General features: G+C 45.4%; 1 protein-coding gene across 2 annotated transcripts in view; it reads left to right on the top strand.

Moving 5' to 3' along the window:
* Positions 1–3134, top strand: part of LOC140204029 (uncharacterized) — a 62741-nt gene extending 59607 nt beyond the window's left edge. Inside the window, exon 4 of one of the 2 annotated variants that reach the window (XM_072270272.1) lies at positions 1447–3134. In XM_072270272.1, the coding sequence (XP_072126373.1) occupies positions 1447–2836 (1390 nt within the window). In that variant the 3' untranslated portion in view covers positions 2837–3134. Of the gene's footprint in view, positions 1–1402 lie in introns of both variants that reach the window. The other variant, XM_072270278.1, reaches the window with a different exon arrangement.
* The last annotated feature ends 15058 nt before the right edge of the window (positions 3135–18192 follow it).

Here is an 18192-nt window from a genome sequence, read left to right as displayed (position 1 = left end):
TGATAATGAGGAAATAATCCAGTTGCAATAGACATTGAGGAAAGATTCGAACAACAATTTGCATTTTAAAGAACAATCAACACACATAAAAGTTGCTGGTGAACGCAGCCGGCCAGGCAGCATCTCTGGGAAAAGGTACAGTCGACGTTTCGGGCCGAGACCCTTCGTCAGGACAATCACACCATTAGCCTATCCCAACAACACCTTTAAACATATAGCAATGCATGAAGGTCGTAGAGGTAATGAGAGGGTCACCAGCCTTATCTTTGCATGAATGGAGGTGTGGTGACGCCGTGGTAAAGAGGTTAGGACTGCGTTGTAAGCAGCTGATAGGTGGTGACGTTGCGCACCTCTCTGTTCAGCGATGGGTTTGACAAAGATTCTGTAAATTACATTGAATAAACCGTGCAATAGGGGAGTGGCTAGATATGTCTGTGAAGGGTCTTTAACCTCTCTCTCTACCCCGGTGTCTGCACAGCAGTTCACACCCCCATTCATGCAAAAGTACGACTAATGACCTCTACGACTCTTAACGACCCTATACCTCACAGAGTTTATAAGCCGGAAAACGACCCACCGTGGAGTAGAACTGAAGAAGCCTCTCGGAGGAGTGGCGAACTGTCTTCCAGACAACACAGCAAATCCAGTTGCCTTGATTTACTCTTGCTTCCAAAATGACGAGCTCTGTTTCTTCAAAGTAATGTACGGTATACCTATGTATTGCACTGTACTGTTGCCACAACACAACAAATTTCACGACGTGCGTCAGTGATAATAAGCCAGATTCCGACACTGGCAGCTCATTCGGTTAAATTGATTCATTGTTTTTATTATTGTTTCTCTTTTGTCTATGCACAGTTTGATGTGTTTTTCCCATTGGTTGTTTGTCTGTTCTGTTGGGTGCGTCTTTCATTGTTTCTATTATGTTACTTGGATGTACTGAGGATGCCTGCAAGAAAACGAATCTCAGAGTTGTGTCTGGACTTTGACAATGAATTTGCTTTGAACTGAATCCTCCCGCTTGCAGATCCGACAGTGAAATCCCCAGCCGTAAGGCTGTCAGTGCGCATGCGCCTTCTCGGTGCCGCTTTGCATCCTGGGTCAGGCCATTCAGGACCATCAGCGGCAAGTGTCGGGCCCGTGTCCGGGTGGAGACGGTCGAGTATCGAAACTGTCCCGGAGACGCGTCCCGCCGTGTCGCTGCAGCTCGGCTCCGATCCATCCCAGCTCCAGCCTTAGGTCGACTTCAACCGAGATCCGAGCCACCGTGAAGCTTCTGGAGGCCGCGACGGGCCGGATTGGGACTTTCATCGGCAGTGTGTTCGGGATGGAGGTAACAGATTTACAAACCTCCCCTCAGCCAACCCCGGCGGCACAAACTCCTGTCTCCACAGCCGTGAACCCCTATCAGTGTCCCAACTGCGGGAAACGCTTCAAACGATCGAGCAACCTGATTGAACACCAGCGGGTTCACACCGGGGAGAAGCCATTCAACTGCCCTGACTGTGGGAAGGGCTTCACACAGTTATCCAACATGATTACACACCAGCGGGTTCACAGCGGGGAGAAGCCTTTCATCTGCTCTGAGTGTGGGAAGAGCTTCGCCTTCCACTCCAACTTCGTGGTCCACCAGCGGATCCACACCGGAGAGAAACCGTTCACCTGCTCTGAGTGCGGGAAGGGGTTCACACAGTCATCGGAACTGATGAAGCACCAGCGGGTTCACACTGGGGAGAAGCCGTTCTCTTGTCCCGAGTGTGGGAAGGAGTTCCGTCGTTTATCTGCTCTGCAGAGCCACCGGAGAGTTCACACCGGGGAGAAGCCGTTCATCTGCTCGGAGTGCGGCAAGGGGTTCACTCAGTCATCTCACCTGAAGAGACACCAGCGAGTTCACACTGGGGAGAGACCGTTTGTCTGCTCCGAGTGCGGGATGGCGTTCACGCAGTTATCCAACATGCTTACACACCAGCGAGTTCACAGCGGGGAGAGGCCGTTCATCTGCTCTGAGTGTGGGAAGAGATTCACACAGTCATCGCACCTGATGACCCACCAGCGAATGCACACGGCGGAGAAGACATTCATCTGCTCCGAGTGTGGTAAGGCATTCACGGATTCCTGTTACCTGTTGAGCCACCAGCAGCTGCACAGCGGGGTGAAGCCGTTCATCTGCTCCGACTGTGGGAAGGGTTTCACGTATTCATGTGATCTGCTGAAACACCAGCGGATCCACACCGATGAGAGACCGTTCGCCTGCTCCAAGTGTGGGAAAGGATTCACTCAACCATCTTACCTGAATAGACACCAGCGAGTTCACACAGGGGAGAAACCGTTCGTCTGCTCCGAGTGTGGGAAGAGTTTTACTGTTATATATAATCTTCAGGCTCACCAGCGAGTTCACACGGGGGAGAAGCCGTACACTTGCTCCGAGTGCGGGAAGCGTTTTACTGTTGTAAACAACCTGCAGCGTCATCAGCGAGTTCACACTGGGGAGAGGCCGTTCACCTGCTCAGAGTGTGGGAAGAGCTTTGCTCAGTCCTGTCACCTGATGATGCACCAGCGAACTCATACCGCAGAGAAACCCTTCAAATGCTCAGTGTGCGGGAAGGGATTCAATCAAAGATCTTACCTGGTGGCGCACCAGCGAATTCACACCGGGGAGAAACCGTTCATCTGCTCGGAGTGTGGCAGGGGATTTAATCAACAAATCAGCCTGAAGAAACACCAAGAAGTTCACACTCGGGAGAAGCTGTTCACCTGTTCTGAGTGTGGGAAGAGGTTCATTCGGTCATCTAACCTGTTGAAACACCAGCAAGTTCACACTGCAGACAAGGATTGAAGATACCATGTGTGGAATATATTTCCATATGCAGAGAGACTCTCACAGGGTGATGGAATCTGCAGTACTGCAGTGTTGGGTTGGGCTGTATCATTGTTACTTATCTTGTAGTTTAACTTTCTTATGTTTGTTTGTATTTTTATATATCTACCTCTCTACATGTAATTGTTCTGTTCATTACAGTTGCCTCTATATTCTTTTCCAGAAACTTCTAACATCTATTGGTGGCTATTGTGTTACTTGACATGGAGAAGCTCAGGCAACAACCAGTACTGGAAGCCTGTAAGACGGCAGAAGGATGATCGGCTAATCTCCCCACTGATTCTCAATATGCTTTTGGAATTGTTCACGATTTGGAAATTTATTGAGACAAAGGGGATTTCTTACGACTGAATGAAACACAATGCAGAAAGGCCAACTGGTACAGGAACCCATGTTGCTAAATTCGATCAAGGACTATATCCCCAGATAGAGATTGCCACATCACACTGACTCTGACCAAGGAACACATCTCACTGGGAATGTTTATTGGGAATTTTGACAATTGATGAATATTGAATGGTCTTTCCATTGTCCACATCACCCAGAGTCATCAGGACAAGCCGAATGAATGAATGAATGGGATTATCAACAAGGACTGAGTGAGTATCATGAGGAAGGTTGTACCATGGCCTACGGCTCTTCCTGTCGTCTTGTGTCACATCAGAGCTACCCCAAACAAGATAAAGTCCATTGGAGGTGGTAACAGGGTGACCCACGTCACTGCCAGGAGCTCTCAACCACAGAGAAGCTGATATAGATATTATGGCAGAGAGTTTAATTAATTACTTTGTGAAATTAACCCAAGATGTGCTGTCTGCTTCCCAACAGATTTCTGCTGCTTGGAGTGATCAAACACCCTGATTCCTGCTGAGATTCCCGTAAGGAACCACTGGGAGCTCAATGAGAAGGTCGTTAACAAACATTGTTAATTACTAATTCAGATATGAAAGTAAGTGAATACACGTGACTCACTGCGAGTAAGCTAAAGTGGCTCCTGACAAAGACAACAAGTGCTGTGGTTAATGTGCTGCTAATCTCCAACCCAGTGCCTACTCTGCTGGGTAACAGTGGGCAAATTAGTGACCCGCCAGAAGACTTTGAACAGTGTCGATAACTACTGCTCATTAAAGTGTTTATTCTAATATTATTTGTTGTTCTTACATCTTTACCAAGTTTCCCTGCTCACAATGTACCAATTATAATGACGCAATGTGTATTTACGGGAATTTGCAATAATATGCTGAGACTGTTAATGTCTCCAGCTGTTGGGTTTGACAATATCCTACACACTCTTCAAAATATTCACTGATGCAAGGCATTCCAGCAGATCCAGAACAGATATGCAACCCTTTTTCACAGCCAAACTTGTGTCCATCCACAGTGGAGTTGGGATATCTCTCCACCTATATCCGGTGTTCATGATAAAGCTATTAAACCTTTTCATGTGTTTACTATAAAAGCTACCTTTGGCTTGAGTTCAGACGGTCCCATTCCAGTAGGGCAGGGGTTTATGTAATCAGCTTGTATCCCTGTCAGTCTTTCTTTCACAGACTTTATTGTTACATACTGAGTCTAGAATAAACAAGACATTTCAGAAGGAGTTATTTTCCATTAATTTTATTCCCATAATGTGCTGTTACAGGAGATATAAGAGAGATTCAAAATATTGCTGCAGGCTCAGAAAGAGTAAGCAACAACATCTCTGCTCCCTTGCAGAAAGTAACAACAGATGTAGTTGCCATGTATAAAGTGATTCTTCAAAATCACACGGTATCAGATCTCTCAACAGTCAGGGTGGGGGAATGTGCAGTTCTAGGCACGGAGTGCTGTACTCACATCCTGTACCTGACAGATCTGACAAAACTGATTTGGCTGGTCATATACATAAAGAAACAGCCATCAGTTTGGTGGGTGGGATTTGTTCAGCTGTATTCAATTACATTTAGGAGGCTGGGGTTTCTCTATTATCGAATGTCTTGATATGCCTTAACATAATTTAAGTATATTTTACCTGTAAAAGGGAATCATTAATAGAGGAGCGCAAACTCATGTAAGTGTACCTGTTGACAAAGATAATCTGCCTGACACTGATGTAATTGCTTATAGGCTCTCCCTGTGACTATGTGGGTTTCATCCAGATGATCCAGTTTCCTCCCACACTCCAAAGATGTACTGGTTGATAGGCTAGTTGGTCCCTGTAAACTGTCCCGTGATTAGGCCAAGGTTAAATTGGGGGTTGCTGCACGGCTCGGCTCAAAATGCCTATTCCACACTGTACCTCAGTAAACCAATGTAAAATCAGGGAACTTAGAACTGGGTTGAGGGAGTTGGGTTGGAATGTACAATTGTTAATATTCATGTAGTTTAAATTTTGTGATGTTTTTATTTTTGTGCAATTACTGATGCACTTGTAGTTGTTCAGTGTATTTTTAGTGTTTGCAGTTGCGTCTTTATTTTTTTTATGTGGAGGGTTTTTAGTTCCAGTGGTGGGTATCACACTATTTGAATAGGTGCTGGCTTATTGGTTAATTTAAGGAATGGGATTTAGGTGAAACGCTCACTATCAGTAGTCTGGTATAAGAAAACTACACTGCCATTTGTTTTCTTTTCCCTCCTTCGCCTTTCATAGTGTCATAGAGAAGTATAGCACAGGAACAGACCATTCAGCCCATCTAGTCCATGCTGAAACGACTTAAATTCTTACTCCCACCCACCTGCACTCAGACCATAGCCATCAATACCCCAACTATCCACGTACCTACCAAACTTCTTTTAAACATTGAAATCGAGCTTGCACGCACCACTTGTGCCAGCAGCTCATTCCACACTCTCACCACTCTGAGTGAAGAAGTTTCTCCTTATGTTCCCCTTAAATTTCTCACCTTTCACCTTTAACACATGACCTTGGATGACCCTACTGCATTGGAAAAGGCTGCTTGCATTTACCCCATCTGTACCCTTCATAATTTTGTATAACTTTATCAAATCTCCCCTCAATCTTTTACATTCTGAAGAAAACCGTCCTCAGCCATTCAATCTTTCTTTCGAACGTAGGTACTTCAGACCCAGCAACACTTTTGTAAATTTTCTCTGCACCCTTTCAACTTTGCTTACATCTTTCCAGTAGGTAAATGACCAAAGCTGCACACAATACTCCAAATTAGTCCCCAGCAATGTCTTATACAACTTCAACATAACATCCCATCTGCTGTACTCAGTAAATTGAGTTCTGGAGGCCAATGTGCCAAAAACTTTCTTTACAATTGCTCTTTACAATTGCATCTAAATGTAACACCACATTCTACGAATTATGGACCTGATTTCCCAGGTCCCTTTGTTCCACCAGATACTTTTCACTGTGTTAGATCTACCATGGTTGGTCCTACCAAAGAGCAAATCCTCGCACTTGTTTGCTCTAAGTTCCATCTACCACACTTTTCCCATCGTTTCCTTTGTTATTGTGACATTTTATAAAAAAATCATAAGCAACAAGTTTTATGCCTTATTCTTAACTTCTGAAGTACTCGTCAGGCAAAATCATCCGGATCCAACAGAAGGTAATAATTACCCCAGAATGAACTCCAGTGATTCGGGAAAATTATGTTTTATTTAAATTAAACCCTATAACTGGGATGGAGTTTGATATTCTGAAATTTGTGCCAGCTAAAAAGTTCTGTTTAAAGTGCTTTTGTCTCTGTAGTGTTTAATGTCTCCCCAGCACAGAACATGTACGGTGCAAAGACCAGCCATTCAGCCCAGCGGTAGCCACAATGGGAAAAACCCGGGACCTCACCTCCTGCCAGAGTTTCTTCTCCACAACTGTGCCTACACAGCTCCCCCTGCTGGAATGTTATTGCATCATATTCTACATTGTTGCAACTTTCTAATTGACAAACTACCTCACGATATTCCCGAATAAATTTCTGACAAAGATCCCCACCCTCTGGGTTTCTCCATCTTCTCTCAGTTACCAATTTAGCAACACCAGAATGACTTTACACTAAAATTTACTATATTGTGCTAATTGTGTTGCTTCTTGTAAAAATGTTTTCCTAGTGAATGCTGCTTATCTGCGACACTGCTGCAAGTTTTTCATTGCACCCATGCATACATGCACTTGTGCAGATGACAATAATCTCTATTTTGTCCTTCACAAACTTGAGGATAGGAAGAGAATAGATTTATGCCCATTTCTGGATCATTTTTCTCAAACATCCGGAGTCAGGAGACAATGTGATGAATTTCCAAGCATTTCTCAATTTGCCACTCCTAACACTGAAAGGCAGGACAACTTGACACAAAGGTCTGGGGATTGCACAACACAAGATCGGTGCCCCATGGGTACCGGCTGTGACTGGTGTCTCAGAGCAGAGTGAGGACCCATTGGGTGTCTACTCAGTGCCACAGAGGGAGGAGCCAGAGAGGGGTGGGGTGGATGCAGTCATTCCAAGGGCATGCTGAAGCCTTAGAAAAGATGAATGAAGAGGTAAATGGGGAGGGGGATTGGGGGTTGAACTACCCATCAAGAACAATATTACAGCTCAACTCTGGCGAGGCATAATGGAGGTGTTAGACAATGGGTGGAACCCGGAAATGGGAAAGATGCAATCACACTGATGGGATTGTACTACAGACCCTCTAATATCCATCAGTACATTGAGAAACAGATATGTGATTAGATTAAGGAAATGTTTAAAAATTACAGAGTTGCCATTATGGGGGATTGCAACATCCATAATGCAAACTGGAGCCTTCTTACTGTAAGGGGTTTAGATGATGGCAGAATGTGTGAAGTGAATCCAGGGAGGTTTCTTAAATTAATATGTGGATGGTCCAACAGATGGAGGGGCCGAACTGGACCTGGGTTTGGGTAATGAGCCTGGCCAGGTTACTGTCCTTCCAGTGGGTGAACGGTGACCACAACTCCTTAACTTTCAGGATAGGTATGGATTTTGTGGGAGAGTTTTAAATTGAAGTAGAATAAATTACGAGGGCAATGGACAGGAACTAAGGAGCGTTAATAGGGAAAACCTTTTTCTCTAGCAAGTCCACATCAGACATGCGGAGGGTGTTTAAAGATTATTTGTACAGGGTACTGTACAGGAAAGGTATGTTCCCATTAGAAGGAAGGACAGGGATGAAAGGCGAGAGAACTTTGGATGACCAGAGAGGTGATAAATTTAGTCCAGAAGAAAAAGGAAAAGTACATAAAGCTATGGAAGTTTGGATCGAACAAAATAACTAAGGAGTATAAGGAAGGCAGAAAAGAGCTAAAGGAGAGAATTAGAGCCAGAATAGGCCATGGAAAGTCTTTGGCAGGTAGGGTTATATTGAATCACAAGGCATCCTACACATACATTGAGAGTAAAAGGATTAACTAGGGAGAGGGAGGGACCACTCATGGATAAAGGGGGGAACATGGGCTTTGATACAGAGAATGTGAGTGAAGTATGTAATGAGAACTTTGGTACAGTATTTACCAGGGGAAAGGATATGCAGGACCAGGAGATCAGTGACGAGTGTATAAATACGTTAGTACATTTAGAGGTCAAGGCGGGGGAAGTGTTGGCCTTCTAATGAGTATAAAGTTGGATAAGTCCCCAGGGCCTGATGGGATTTACCCCAGGTTGTTGGAGAAACCAAGAGACGAGATTTCTGGGCCCTGACCGGTATCTTTGTGTCCTCTGTTGGCACGGGTGAGGTCCCAGAGGACTGCTGAGTGCCTAATGTTGTACTTCCATTTGAGAAAGGAGCAAGGAAGAATCCTGGGAATTGTAGACAGGTGAGTCTCACAACAGTTGTTGGGAAATAGCTGGAGCAGGTTCTCAGAGTTAGGATATATGAGCATTTGGGAGCCCATGGCCTAATTAAGGAGAGCCAGCCCTGCTTTATGTGTGACAGGTCATGCTTTAGGGATGTGTGTGTTCTCTATATGTATTTTAGTAAGGCATTTGACAAAATCCTTCATGGGAGGCAAATCCAGAAGATTAAGATGCATGGAGTCTGTGGCTAATTGGCTGTTTGTGGTCGGAAAACTGTTGGTGGATGGTTTGCAGATAATACCTAGATTGGTGCAGTTGTGAATAGTGTGGAATACAGCACGATATACATCAGTTGCAGATCTGGGCTGAGAAATAGTAGATGCATTTTAACTCAGATAAATGCAAGATATTGCACCTTGGTAGGGAAACATTAGGAGGCAGTACACTGTTAAAGGCAAGGTCCCGAACAGCGTTGTGAGAGACCTTGGGATCCAAGTTCATGGCACTCCTTGAAAGTGGCGACACGGGTCAACAAGGTGGTTAAGAATGCTTATGGAATGCTTGCTTTTATTAGCTGAGCCATGGTGTTTAAAAGTCAGTAAATTTTGTCGCAACTTTATATAACTTTGGTTGGGCCACGTCTGGATTTTTGCATACAGCAACAGTGGCCGCATTATAGGAAGGATGTTGAGGCTTTGGCGAGAGTGCAGAACAGGTTTACCAGCATGTTGTTTGGTTTAGAGGGCATGTGCTATCACAAGATGCTGGATAAACTTGGGTTGCTTTCTCTGGAGTGTCGGAGTCTGAGGAGAGATCTGATCGAGATTTGCAAGAGTATGAGAACACAGAAAGTATCTGTTTCCCAGGTTTGAAATGTCAAATACGAGGGGTGATTGATAAGTTTGTGGCCTAAGTTAGAAGGAGATGAGTTATTAACTTCAGACTTTCTGCATTTTCACTCAAAGAATTGAACTGCACGTGCATGTAACGAGAGCTGTATAACTCATCTCCTTCTACCTTAGGCTACGAACTTATCAATCACCCCTGCTGTGGACCACTTCTACAAAGAAGGGATCCGTATGCTCCACGACCACTGGACTAAGTGTGTACATGTAGGAGGGGACTATGTTGAAAAATAAACCTGCTAGGTTTTCTAAAATTGACTCCTTCTACCTTGGGCCACGAACCTATCAATCACCCCGGTACCAGAAGGCATGCATTGAAGGTGAGAGGGAAATGTGGGGGATAAGTTTTCTTACTCAGAGAGTCATGGATGCCTGGAATTCTGCCTGGTGTGATGGTAGAAGCAAATACATTAGAGGCTTTTAAGAGGCGTTTAGATAAGCCAACGGATATAAAGATGGAGGGATATGGACATGGTGCAGGTAGGAGAGATTCCTGTTTGGGTGTTTTTGATTTGCTTTTTAGCTGGATTGGTACAACATTGTGGGCCGAATGGCCTGTTCCAGTGCTGTATTGTTCTGTTTTATGAATAGATATTTCTACAGCAATTTGTATTGCCGGTATAGACAAATGGAAACATAGAAACATAGAAAATAGGTGCAGGAGTAGGCCATTCGGCCCTTCAAGCCTGCACCGCCATTCAGTATGATCATGGCTGATCATCCAACTCAGAACCCTGTACCAGCCTTCCCTCCATAACCCCTGATCCCTTTAGCCACAAGGACCATATCTAACTCTCTCTTAAATATAGCCAATGAACTGGCCTCAGCTGTTTCCTGTGGCAGAGAATTCCACAGATTCACCACTCTGTGTGAAGAAGTTTTTTCTAATCTCGGTCCTAAAAGGCCTCCCCTTTATCCTCAAACTGTGACCCCTCGTTCTGGACTTCCCCAACACCTGGAGCAATCTTCCTGCATCTAGCCTATCCAATCCCTTTAGGATTTTATACGTTTCAATAAGATCCCCCCTCAATCTTCTAAATTCCAATGAGTATAAGCCCAGTCGATCCAATCTTTCATCATATGAAAGTCCTGCCATCCCAGGAATCAATCTGGTGAACCTTCTTTGTACTCCTTCTATGGCAAGGATGTCTTTCCTCAAATTAGGGGACCAAAACTGCACACAATACTCCAGGTGTTATCTCACCAAGGCCTTGTACAACTGCAGTAGTACCTCCCTGCTCCTGTACTCGAATCCTCTTGCTATGAATGCCAGCATACCATTCGCCTTTTTCACCGCTTGCTGTACCTGCATGCCCACTTTCAATGACTGGTGTATAATGACACCCAGGTCTCGTTGCACCTCCCCTTTTCCTAATCGGCCACCATTCAGATAATAATCTGTTTTCCTGTTTTTGCCACCAAAGTGGATAACCTCACATTTATCCACATTAAATTGCATCTGCCATGAATTTGCCCACTCACCTAACCTATCCAAGTCACTCTGCATCCTCTTAGCATCCTCCTCACAGCTAACACTGCTGCCCAGCTTCCTGTCATCCGCAAACTTGGAGATACTGCATTTAATTTCCTCGTCTAAGTCATTAATATATATTGTAAACATCTGGGGTCCCAGCACTGAGCCTTGCGGTACCCCACTAGTCACTGCCTGCCATTCTGAAAAGGTCCCGTTTATTCCCACTCTTTGCTTCCCGCCTACCAACCAATTCTCTATCCACATCAATACCCTATCCCCAATACCGTGTGCTTTCAGCTTGCACACTAATCTCCTATGTGGGACCTTGTCAAAAGCCTTTTGAAAATCCAAATATATCACATCCACTGGTTCTCCCCTATCCACTCTACTAGCTACATCCTCAAAAAATTCTATGAGATTCGTCAGACATGATTTTCCTTTCACAAACCCATGCTGACTTTGTCCGATGATTTCACCACTTTCCAAATGAGCTGCTATCACATCTTTGACAACTGACCCTAGCAGTTTCCCCACCACTGATGTTAGGCTAACCAGTCTATAATTCCCAGGTTTCTCTCTCCCTCCTTTTTTAAAAAGTGGGGTTACAATAGCCACCCTCCAATCCTCAGGAACTAGTCCAGAATCGAAAGATTTTTGAAAAATTATCACTAATGCATCCACTATTTCTTGGGCTACTTCCTTAAGCACTCTGGGATGCAGACCATCTGGCCCTGGGGATTTATCTGCCTTTAATCCCTTCAATTTACCTAACATCACTTCCCTACTAACATGTATTTCCCTCAGTTCCTCCATCTCAGTGGACCCTCTGTCCCCTACTATTTCCGGAAGATTATTTATGTCCTCCTTAGTGAAGACAGAGCCAAAGTAGTTACTCAATTGGTCTGCCATGTCCTTGCTCCCCATAATCAATTCACCTGTTTCTGTCTGTAGGGGACCTACATTTGTCTTAACCAATCTTTTTCTTTTCACATATCTGTAAAAGCTATTACAGTCAGTTTTTATGTTCCCTGTCAGTTTTCTCTCATAATCTTTTTTTCCTTTCCTAATTAAGCCCTTTTTCCTCCTCTGCTGGACTCTGAGTTTCTCCCAGTCCTCAGGTGAGCCACTTTTTCTGGCTAATTTGTATGCTTCTTCTTTGGAATTGATACTATCCCTAATTTCCCTCGTCAGCCACGGGTGCACTACCTTCCCTGATTTATTCTTTTGTCAAACTGGGATGAACAATTGTTGTAGTTCGTCCATGCGATCTTTAAATGCTTGCCATTGCATATCCACCGTCAACCCTTTAAGTGTCATTTGCCAGTCTACCTTAGCTGATACACGTCTCATACCTTCAAAGTTACCTTTCTTTAAGTTCAGAACCTTCGTTTCTGAATTAACTATGTCACTCTCCATCTTAATGAAGAATAACGAGCTTACTGACATATAACAATAGGAGGAAGTGACAAGAGATCAGTGAGGCATTAAACACAAGCTAGTAACAAGAGTTGACATAATGACAAACAGTATATTCGACACATTACTGTGACAACTGTCCTTGACACAGCATTATGGAAATGACTGGGCATTGAAGGACATGACAATATTTCATGTATTTCTGCCAGAAAACAACACATTTCACGACGTATGCCAGTGATAATAAACCTGATTTTGACATTGGCAGCTCATTAGGTTAAATGGGTTCATTGTTTCATTGCAATCAAATTCTTTGCTCACTGACGCTCACGGAGTGAAGAAGTGATGATAAATATAACAGTAAAGAGAGATGGGCACAAAACAACAAAAGAATAGAATGAAGTCTGAACTATCACTGAAACAATTCCTGAAGTGACAATAACCCAGCGAGTTGCTTGTTATTTTTTCACTTTGTCTGCACAGTCTGTTGTCTTTCTCCCATTGGCTGTTTGTCTGTTCTGTTGGGTGCGGTTTTTCATTGTTTCTATTATGTTTCTTGGAGTTACTGAATATTCCCGCAGGAAAACGAATCTCAGAGTTGTATCCGGACTTCGACAATAAATTTTCTTGGGACTGAATCCTCCCGCCTGCAGATCCGACAATGAGATCCCCAGCCGCAGGGCTGTCGTGCGCATGCGCCTTCTCGGTGCCGCAGTGCATCCTGGGCCAGGCCATTCAGGACCGTTAGCGGCAAGTGTCGGGTCCGTGTCCGGGTGGAGACGGTCGAGTATCGAAACTGTCCCGGAGACGCGTCCCGCCGTGTCGCTGCAGCTCGGCTCCGATCCATCCCAGCTCCAACCCCAGGTCGACTTCAACCGAGATCCGAGCCACCGTGAAGCTTCTGGAGGCCGCGACGGGCCGGATTGGGACTTTCAGTCGCAGTGTGTTCGGGATGGAGGTAACATATTTACAAACCTCCCCTCAGCCAACCCCGCTGGCACAAACTCCTGTCTCCACAGCCGTGAACCCCTATCAGTGTCCCAACTGCGGGAAACGCTTCAAGCAATCGAGCAAGCTCATTGAACACCAGCGGGTTCACAGCGGGGAGAAGCCATTCAACTGCCCTGACTGTGGGAAGCGGTTTTCACGGTTATCCAACATGCTTACACACCAGCGGGTTCACAGCGGGGAGAAGCCTTTCATCTGCTCCGAGTGTGGGAAGGGATTCACTCAGTCTTCTCACCTGATGACCCACCACCGAAAGCACAACGGGGAGAAGCCGTTCATCTGCTCCGAGTGCGGCAAGGGATTCACTGATTCCTGTTACCTGTTGAGCCACCAGCAGCTGCACAGCGGGGTGAAGCCTTACACATGCCCCGACTGTGGGAAGGGGTTCACGTATTCGTGTGATCTGCTGAAACACCAGCGGATCCACACCGAGGAGAGACCGTTCACCTGCTCTAACTGTGGGAAGGGCTTCACCCGTTCATCTGAAGTGTTAATGCACCAGCGTGTTCACAGCGAGGAGAAACGGTTCGTCTGCTCTGAGTGTGGGAAGGGGTTCACTCAACTCGTTCATCTGAAGAGACACCAGCGAGTTCACACGGGGGAGAAACCGTACGTCTGCTCTGAGTGTGGGAAGAGTTTTACTCAGATTAGCAACCTGAAGTCTCACCAGCGAGTTCACACGGGGGAAAGGCCGTTCACCTGCTCTGAGTGTGGGAAGAGATTTATTCAGTCCTGTCACCTGATGACGCACCAGCGAACTCATACTGCGGAGAAACCGTTCAAATGCTCAGAGTGTGGGAGGGCCTTCAATCAAACATCATCCCTGTTGACCCACCAGCGAATTCACACTGGGGAGAAACCGTTCAAATGCTCAGTGTGTGGGAAGGGATTTAGTCAACGAATTTACCTGGTAACACATCTGCGAATCCACACCGGCGAGAAACCGTTTATCTGCTCGGAGTGTGGCAGGGGATTCAATCAACAAATCAGCCTGAAGAAACACAAGCAAGTTCACACTCGGGAGAAGCTGCTCACCTGTTCTGAGTGTGGGAAGTTGTTCACTCGGTCATCCAGCCTGGTGAAACACCAGCGAGTTCACACGAGAGACAAGGTTTGAATATGTCACGTGTGGAATATATATCCACATGCAGAGAGACCCTCTCAGGGTGATGGATTCTGCAGTTACTGCAGGGTTGGCGTGGGCTGTTTCATTGTTACTTTTCTTGTTTTTCTTATGCTTGTTTGTATTTTTATATATTTACCTCTATACGTGTAATTGTTCTGGGGATTACAGTTGCATTCGTGAATGAAATTGCAAAAAAAAAAAGCAGCGGCGGAATTGGTAAAAGAAGTTTTAAAAATTCAGAACTTTAAATGCAGTACAGAGAGCATCTGGAGTGAACTTTACAGATGAAATTATGAAAACAAAGTTGAACACCGAATCACAGGCAAATATGCAGGGAGTTTGAGAGATGGAAACTCAATGTTCTCACAAAGATAAGTTGTTCTGGATGGAGAATGCTGGGAGATTAAACAGTGATAGACTAGTAGCTCCAACTATCTGGACCTGCCGATAAGCAATGGAGTGGACAGTATGATCAATAAATTCTGCTGCCCCACCCCCACCCCTGGTCCATTTTTGCATCTATAAGTGTACTATGTTACCAAGGTGTCAATATAGTGAACAAATTTTCAAACTATTCCCACAAGGAAAGCTGCTGCCACTGTCATACAGAGGTGGCTGGGGACGAACCCAAGTGCCAGACACAGACACTGAAGTTCTAGGGACAGGACTAGGATTCAGGCTGATGGCAAGGACATGGACAGGAAAACCAGGAACCTGGAACAGGACTGGACAAAAGAGCTAGGAGCCTGGGCTTGGACTCCGAGCCAGAGACTGGACAAGGACCCAGTACCTGGGTCTTGCCTCTGGCTCGGGCCCCAGAACCAGGCAAGGACGAGGCTTGGCAGGCAGGCAGGACGAGAGGCTGGAGTCTTCAGGCTTGAGGTTAGGCAGGAGGCTGGAGACTTGAGGCAGGAGACGAGGCAAGGCTGGGCTGGAGGCTGGAGGCAGGAGACTTGAGGCGAGGCTGCAGGCTGGAGGCAGGAGACTTGAGGCGAGGCTGCGGGCTGGAGGCAGGAGACGAGGCGAGGTGAGGCTGGAGGCGGGAGCAGCCTCCTCCTGGGCAGGGTACGGTACTCCTGGGCAGGGCGCGGATCACCTGGGCAGGGCGCGGATCACCACCCAACAGAGGCAAGGGACAGGAAAGGACAGAACCAACCACAGGTGATGGCAAGACGGCCTGGCTTACCTGGGTGGAGGCAAGGGACAGGACGGGAGCTAGGTACAGGGTGGCTCCACGACAAGACTACAGGGGAGACAAGGCGAGAGTTACCAGCAAGACAAGGCAAGGCTTCAGGCAAAGCAAGGCGAGACAAGAACTCAGGCAAGGTGAGAGTTACCAGCAAGACAAGGCAGGGCTACGGGCAAGGAAACAGAAGGCAGAGGAAGGGATACAAGGAGTAAGGACAAGAACAATCCAGCAGCCACGCCCTGGTCTCTGAAGGTATTTATGCAGCCAGCCCCAACAAGCATCAGCTGCCTCAATTAGAGCTCAACAGGAACAGAAACAGGGTAGACAGGAAAACCTGGAGCAAGGGTCGATGGACCAGACTATGAATCGGAATACGGACTTCATGGACCAGACCATGACAGCCACACACACAGCAACAACTAATCAAGGACTGTATTGTGAGATAGAGATTGCCACGTCACAATGACTCTGACCAAGGAACACATCTCACTGGGAGTGTTTATTGGGAATTGTGACAATTGATGAACATTGAATGGTCTTTCCATTGTCCACATCACCCAGAGTCATCAGGACAAGCCGAATGAATGAATGGAATCCCCAACAAGGACTGAGTGAGTATCATGAGGAAGGTTGTACCATGGCCTACGGCTCTTCCTATCATCTTGTGTAACATCAGAACAACCACAAACAAAATAAAATCCATTGGAGGTAGTCACAGGGTGACCCACATCACTGCCGGGAGCTCTCAACCTCCGAGAAGCTGATAAACATATCACGGCAGAGAGTTTAATTAACTATTTTGTGAAATTAACCTAAGATGTGCTGTCTGCTTCCCAACAGATTTCTGCTGCTTGGAGTGATCAAACACCCTGATTCCTGCTGAGATTCCCATAAGGAACCACTGGGAGCTCAATGAGAAGGTCCTTAACAAACGTTGTTAATTACAAATTCAGATGTGAAAGTAAGTGAATACACGTGACTCACTGCAAGTAAGCTAAAGTGGTTCCTGACGAAGACAACAAGTGCTGTGGTTAATGTGCTGCTAATCTCCAACCCAGTGCCTACTCTGCTGGGCAACAGTGGGCAAATCAGTGACCAGCTAGAAGACTTTGAACAGAGTCGATAACTACTGCTTATTAAAGTGTTTATTCTAATATTATTTATTGTTCTTACATCTTTACCAAGTTTCCCTGCTCACAATGCACCAATTGTGATGATGCAATGTGTACTTCTGTGAATTTGCAATAATATGCTGAGGCTGTTAAGGTCTCCAGCTGTTGGGATTGCCGGTACCTTCCACACACTTCAAAATATTCACTGCTGCAAGGCATTCCAGCAGGTCCTGAACAGATATACAATCCTTATTAAAATGTCCTGTTTTAACGGGATGGTGGTAGCCCCACGGCCAACCGTCCTCCTTACACAGCTGACCTTGTCTCCGTCCATAGTGGAGTTGGGATATCTTTACACTATCCTATATCCAATGTTCATGATAAAACTATTAAACCTTTTCATGTGTTTACTATAAAAGCTACCTTTGGCTTGAGTTCAGAGAGTACCATTCCAGTAGGGCCGAATTTTATGCAATCAGCTTCTATCCCTCTCTGATATTATTGGCTCACATCTTGTTATTTGGTTCTATTTTTCTTTCTATGAAACATACACAGACTTTATCGTTACCTCCCGAGTATAGAATAAATGAGACATTTCAGAAGGAGCTTGTTTTCCATTAATTTTACTCCCGTGCTCTGGTGGTACAGGCTTTTCCGGTCATTTCCTTTGTTCTTGTAACGCTGAATAAAATGATCGCAAGCAATAAATTTTATGCCTTATCCTTGACTTCCAAACAACCTGGATCACGAAAGCATCAGGGTTCGACAGGAGGTAATATACTCTGGTGATTCAGGAAAATCACGTTTCTTTATAATGGGATTGAGTTTAATATTCTCAGAATCAGGTTTATTATCACCAGCACGTGACGTGAAATTTGTTAATTTAGCAGCAGCAGTTCAATGCAATACATAATCTAGCAGAGAAATAATAATAATAATAAAAAACAAGTACTTATATTGAATAGATTTTTAAATGTGTAAAACATAAATACTGCATATTAAAAACAGGTGAGGTGTGTCCAAAGATTCAATGTCCATTTAGGAATCGGATGGCAGAGGGGAAGAAGCTGTTCCTGAATCACTGAGTGTACCTTCAGGCTTCTGTACCTCCTACCTGATGGTAACAGTGAGAAAAGGGCATGTCCTGGGTGCTGGAGGTCCTTAATAATGGACGCTGCCTTTCTGAGACACTGCTCCCTATAGATGTCCTGGGTACTTTGTGGGCTAGTGCCCAAGATGGAGCTGACTGGATTTACCACCCTCTGCAGCTTCTTTCGGTCCTGTGCAGTAGCCCCTCCATACCAGACAGTGATGCAGCCTGT

The sequence above is a fragment of the Mobula birostris genome, chromosome 10, assembly GCF_030028105.1.
Source record: "Mobula birostris isolate sMobBir1 chromosome 10, sMobBir1.hap1, whole genome shotgun sequence".
In the NCBI taxonomy this organism is placed as follows: Eukaryota; Metazoa; Chordata; class Chondrichthyes; order Myliobatiformes; family Myliobatidae; genus Mobula; species Mobula birostris.
This window is presented reverse-complemented; position numbering and strand designations above follow the sequence as displayed.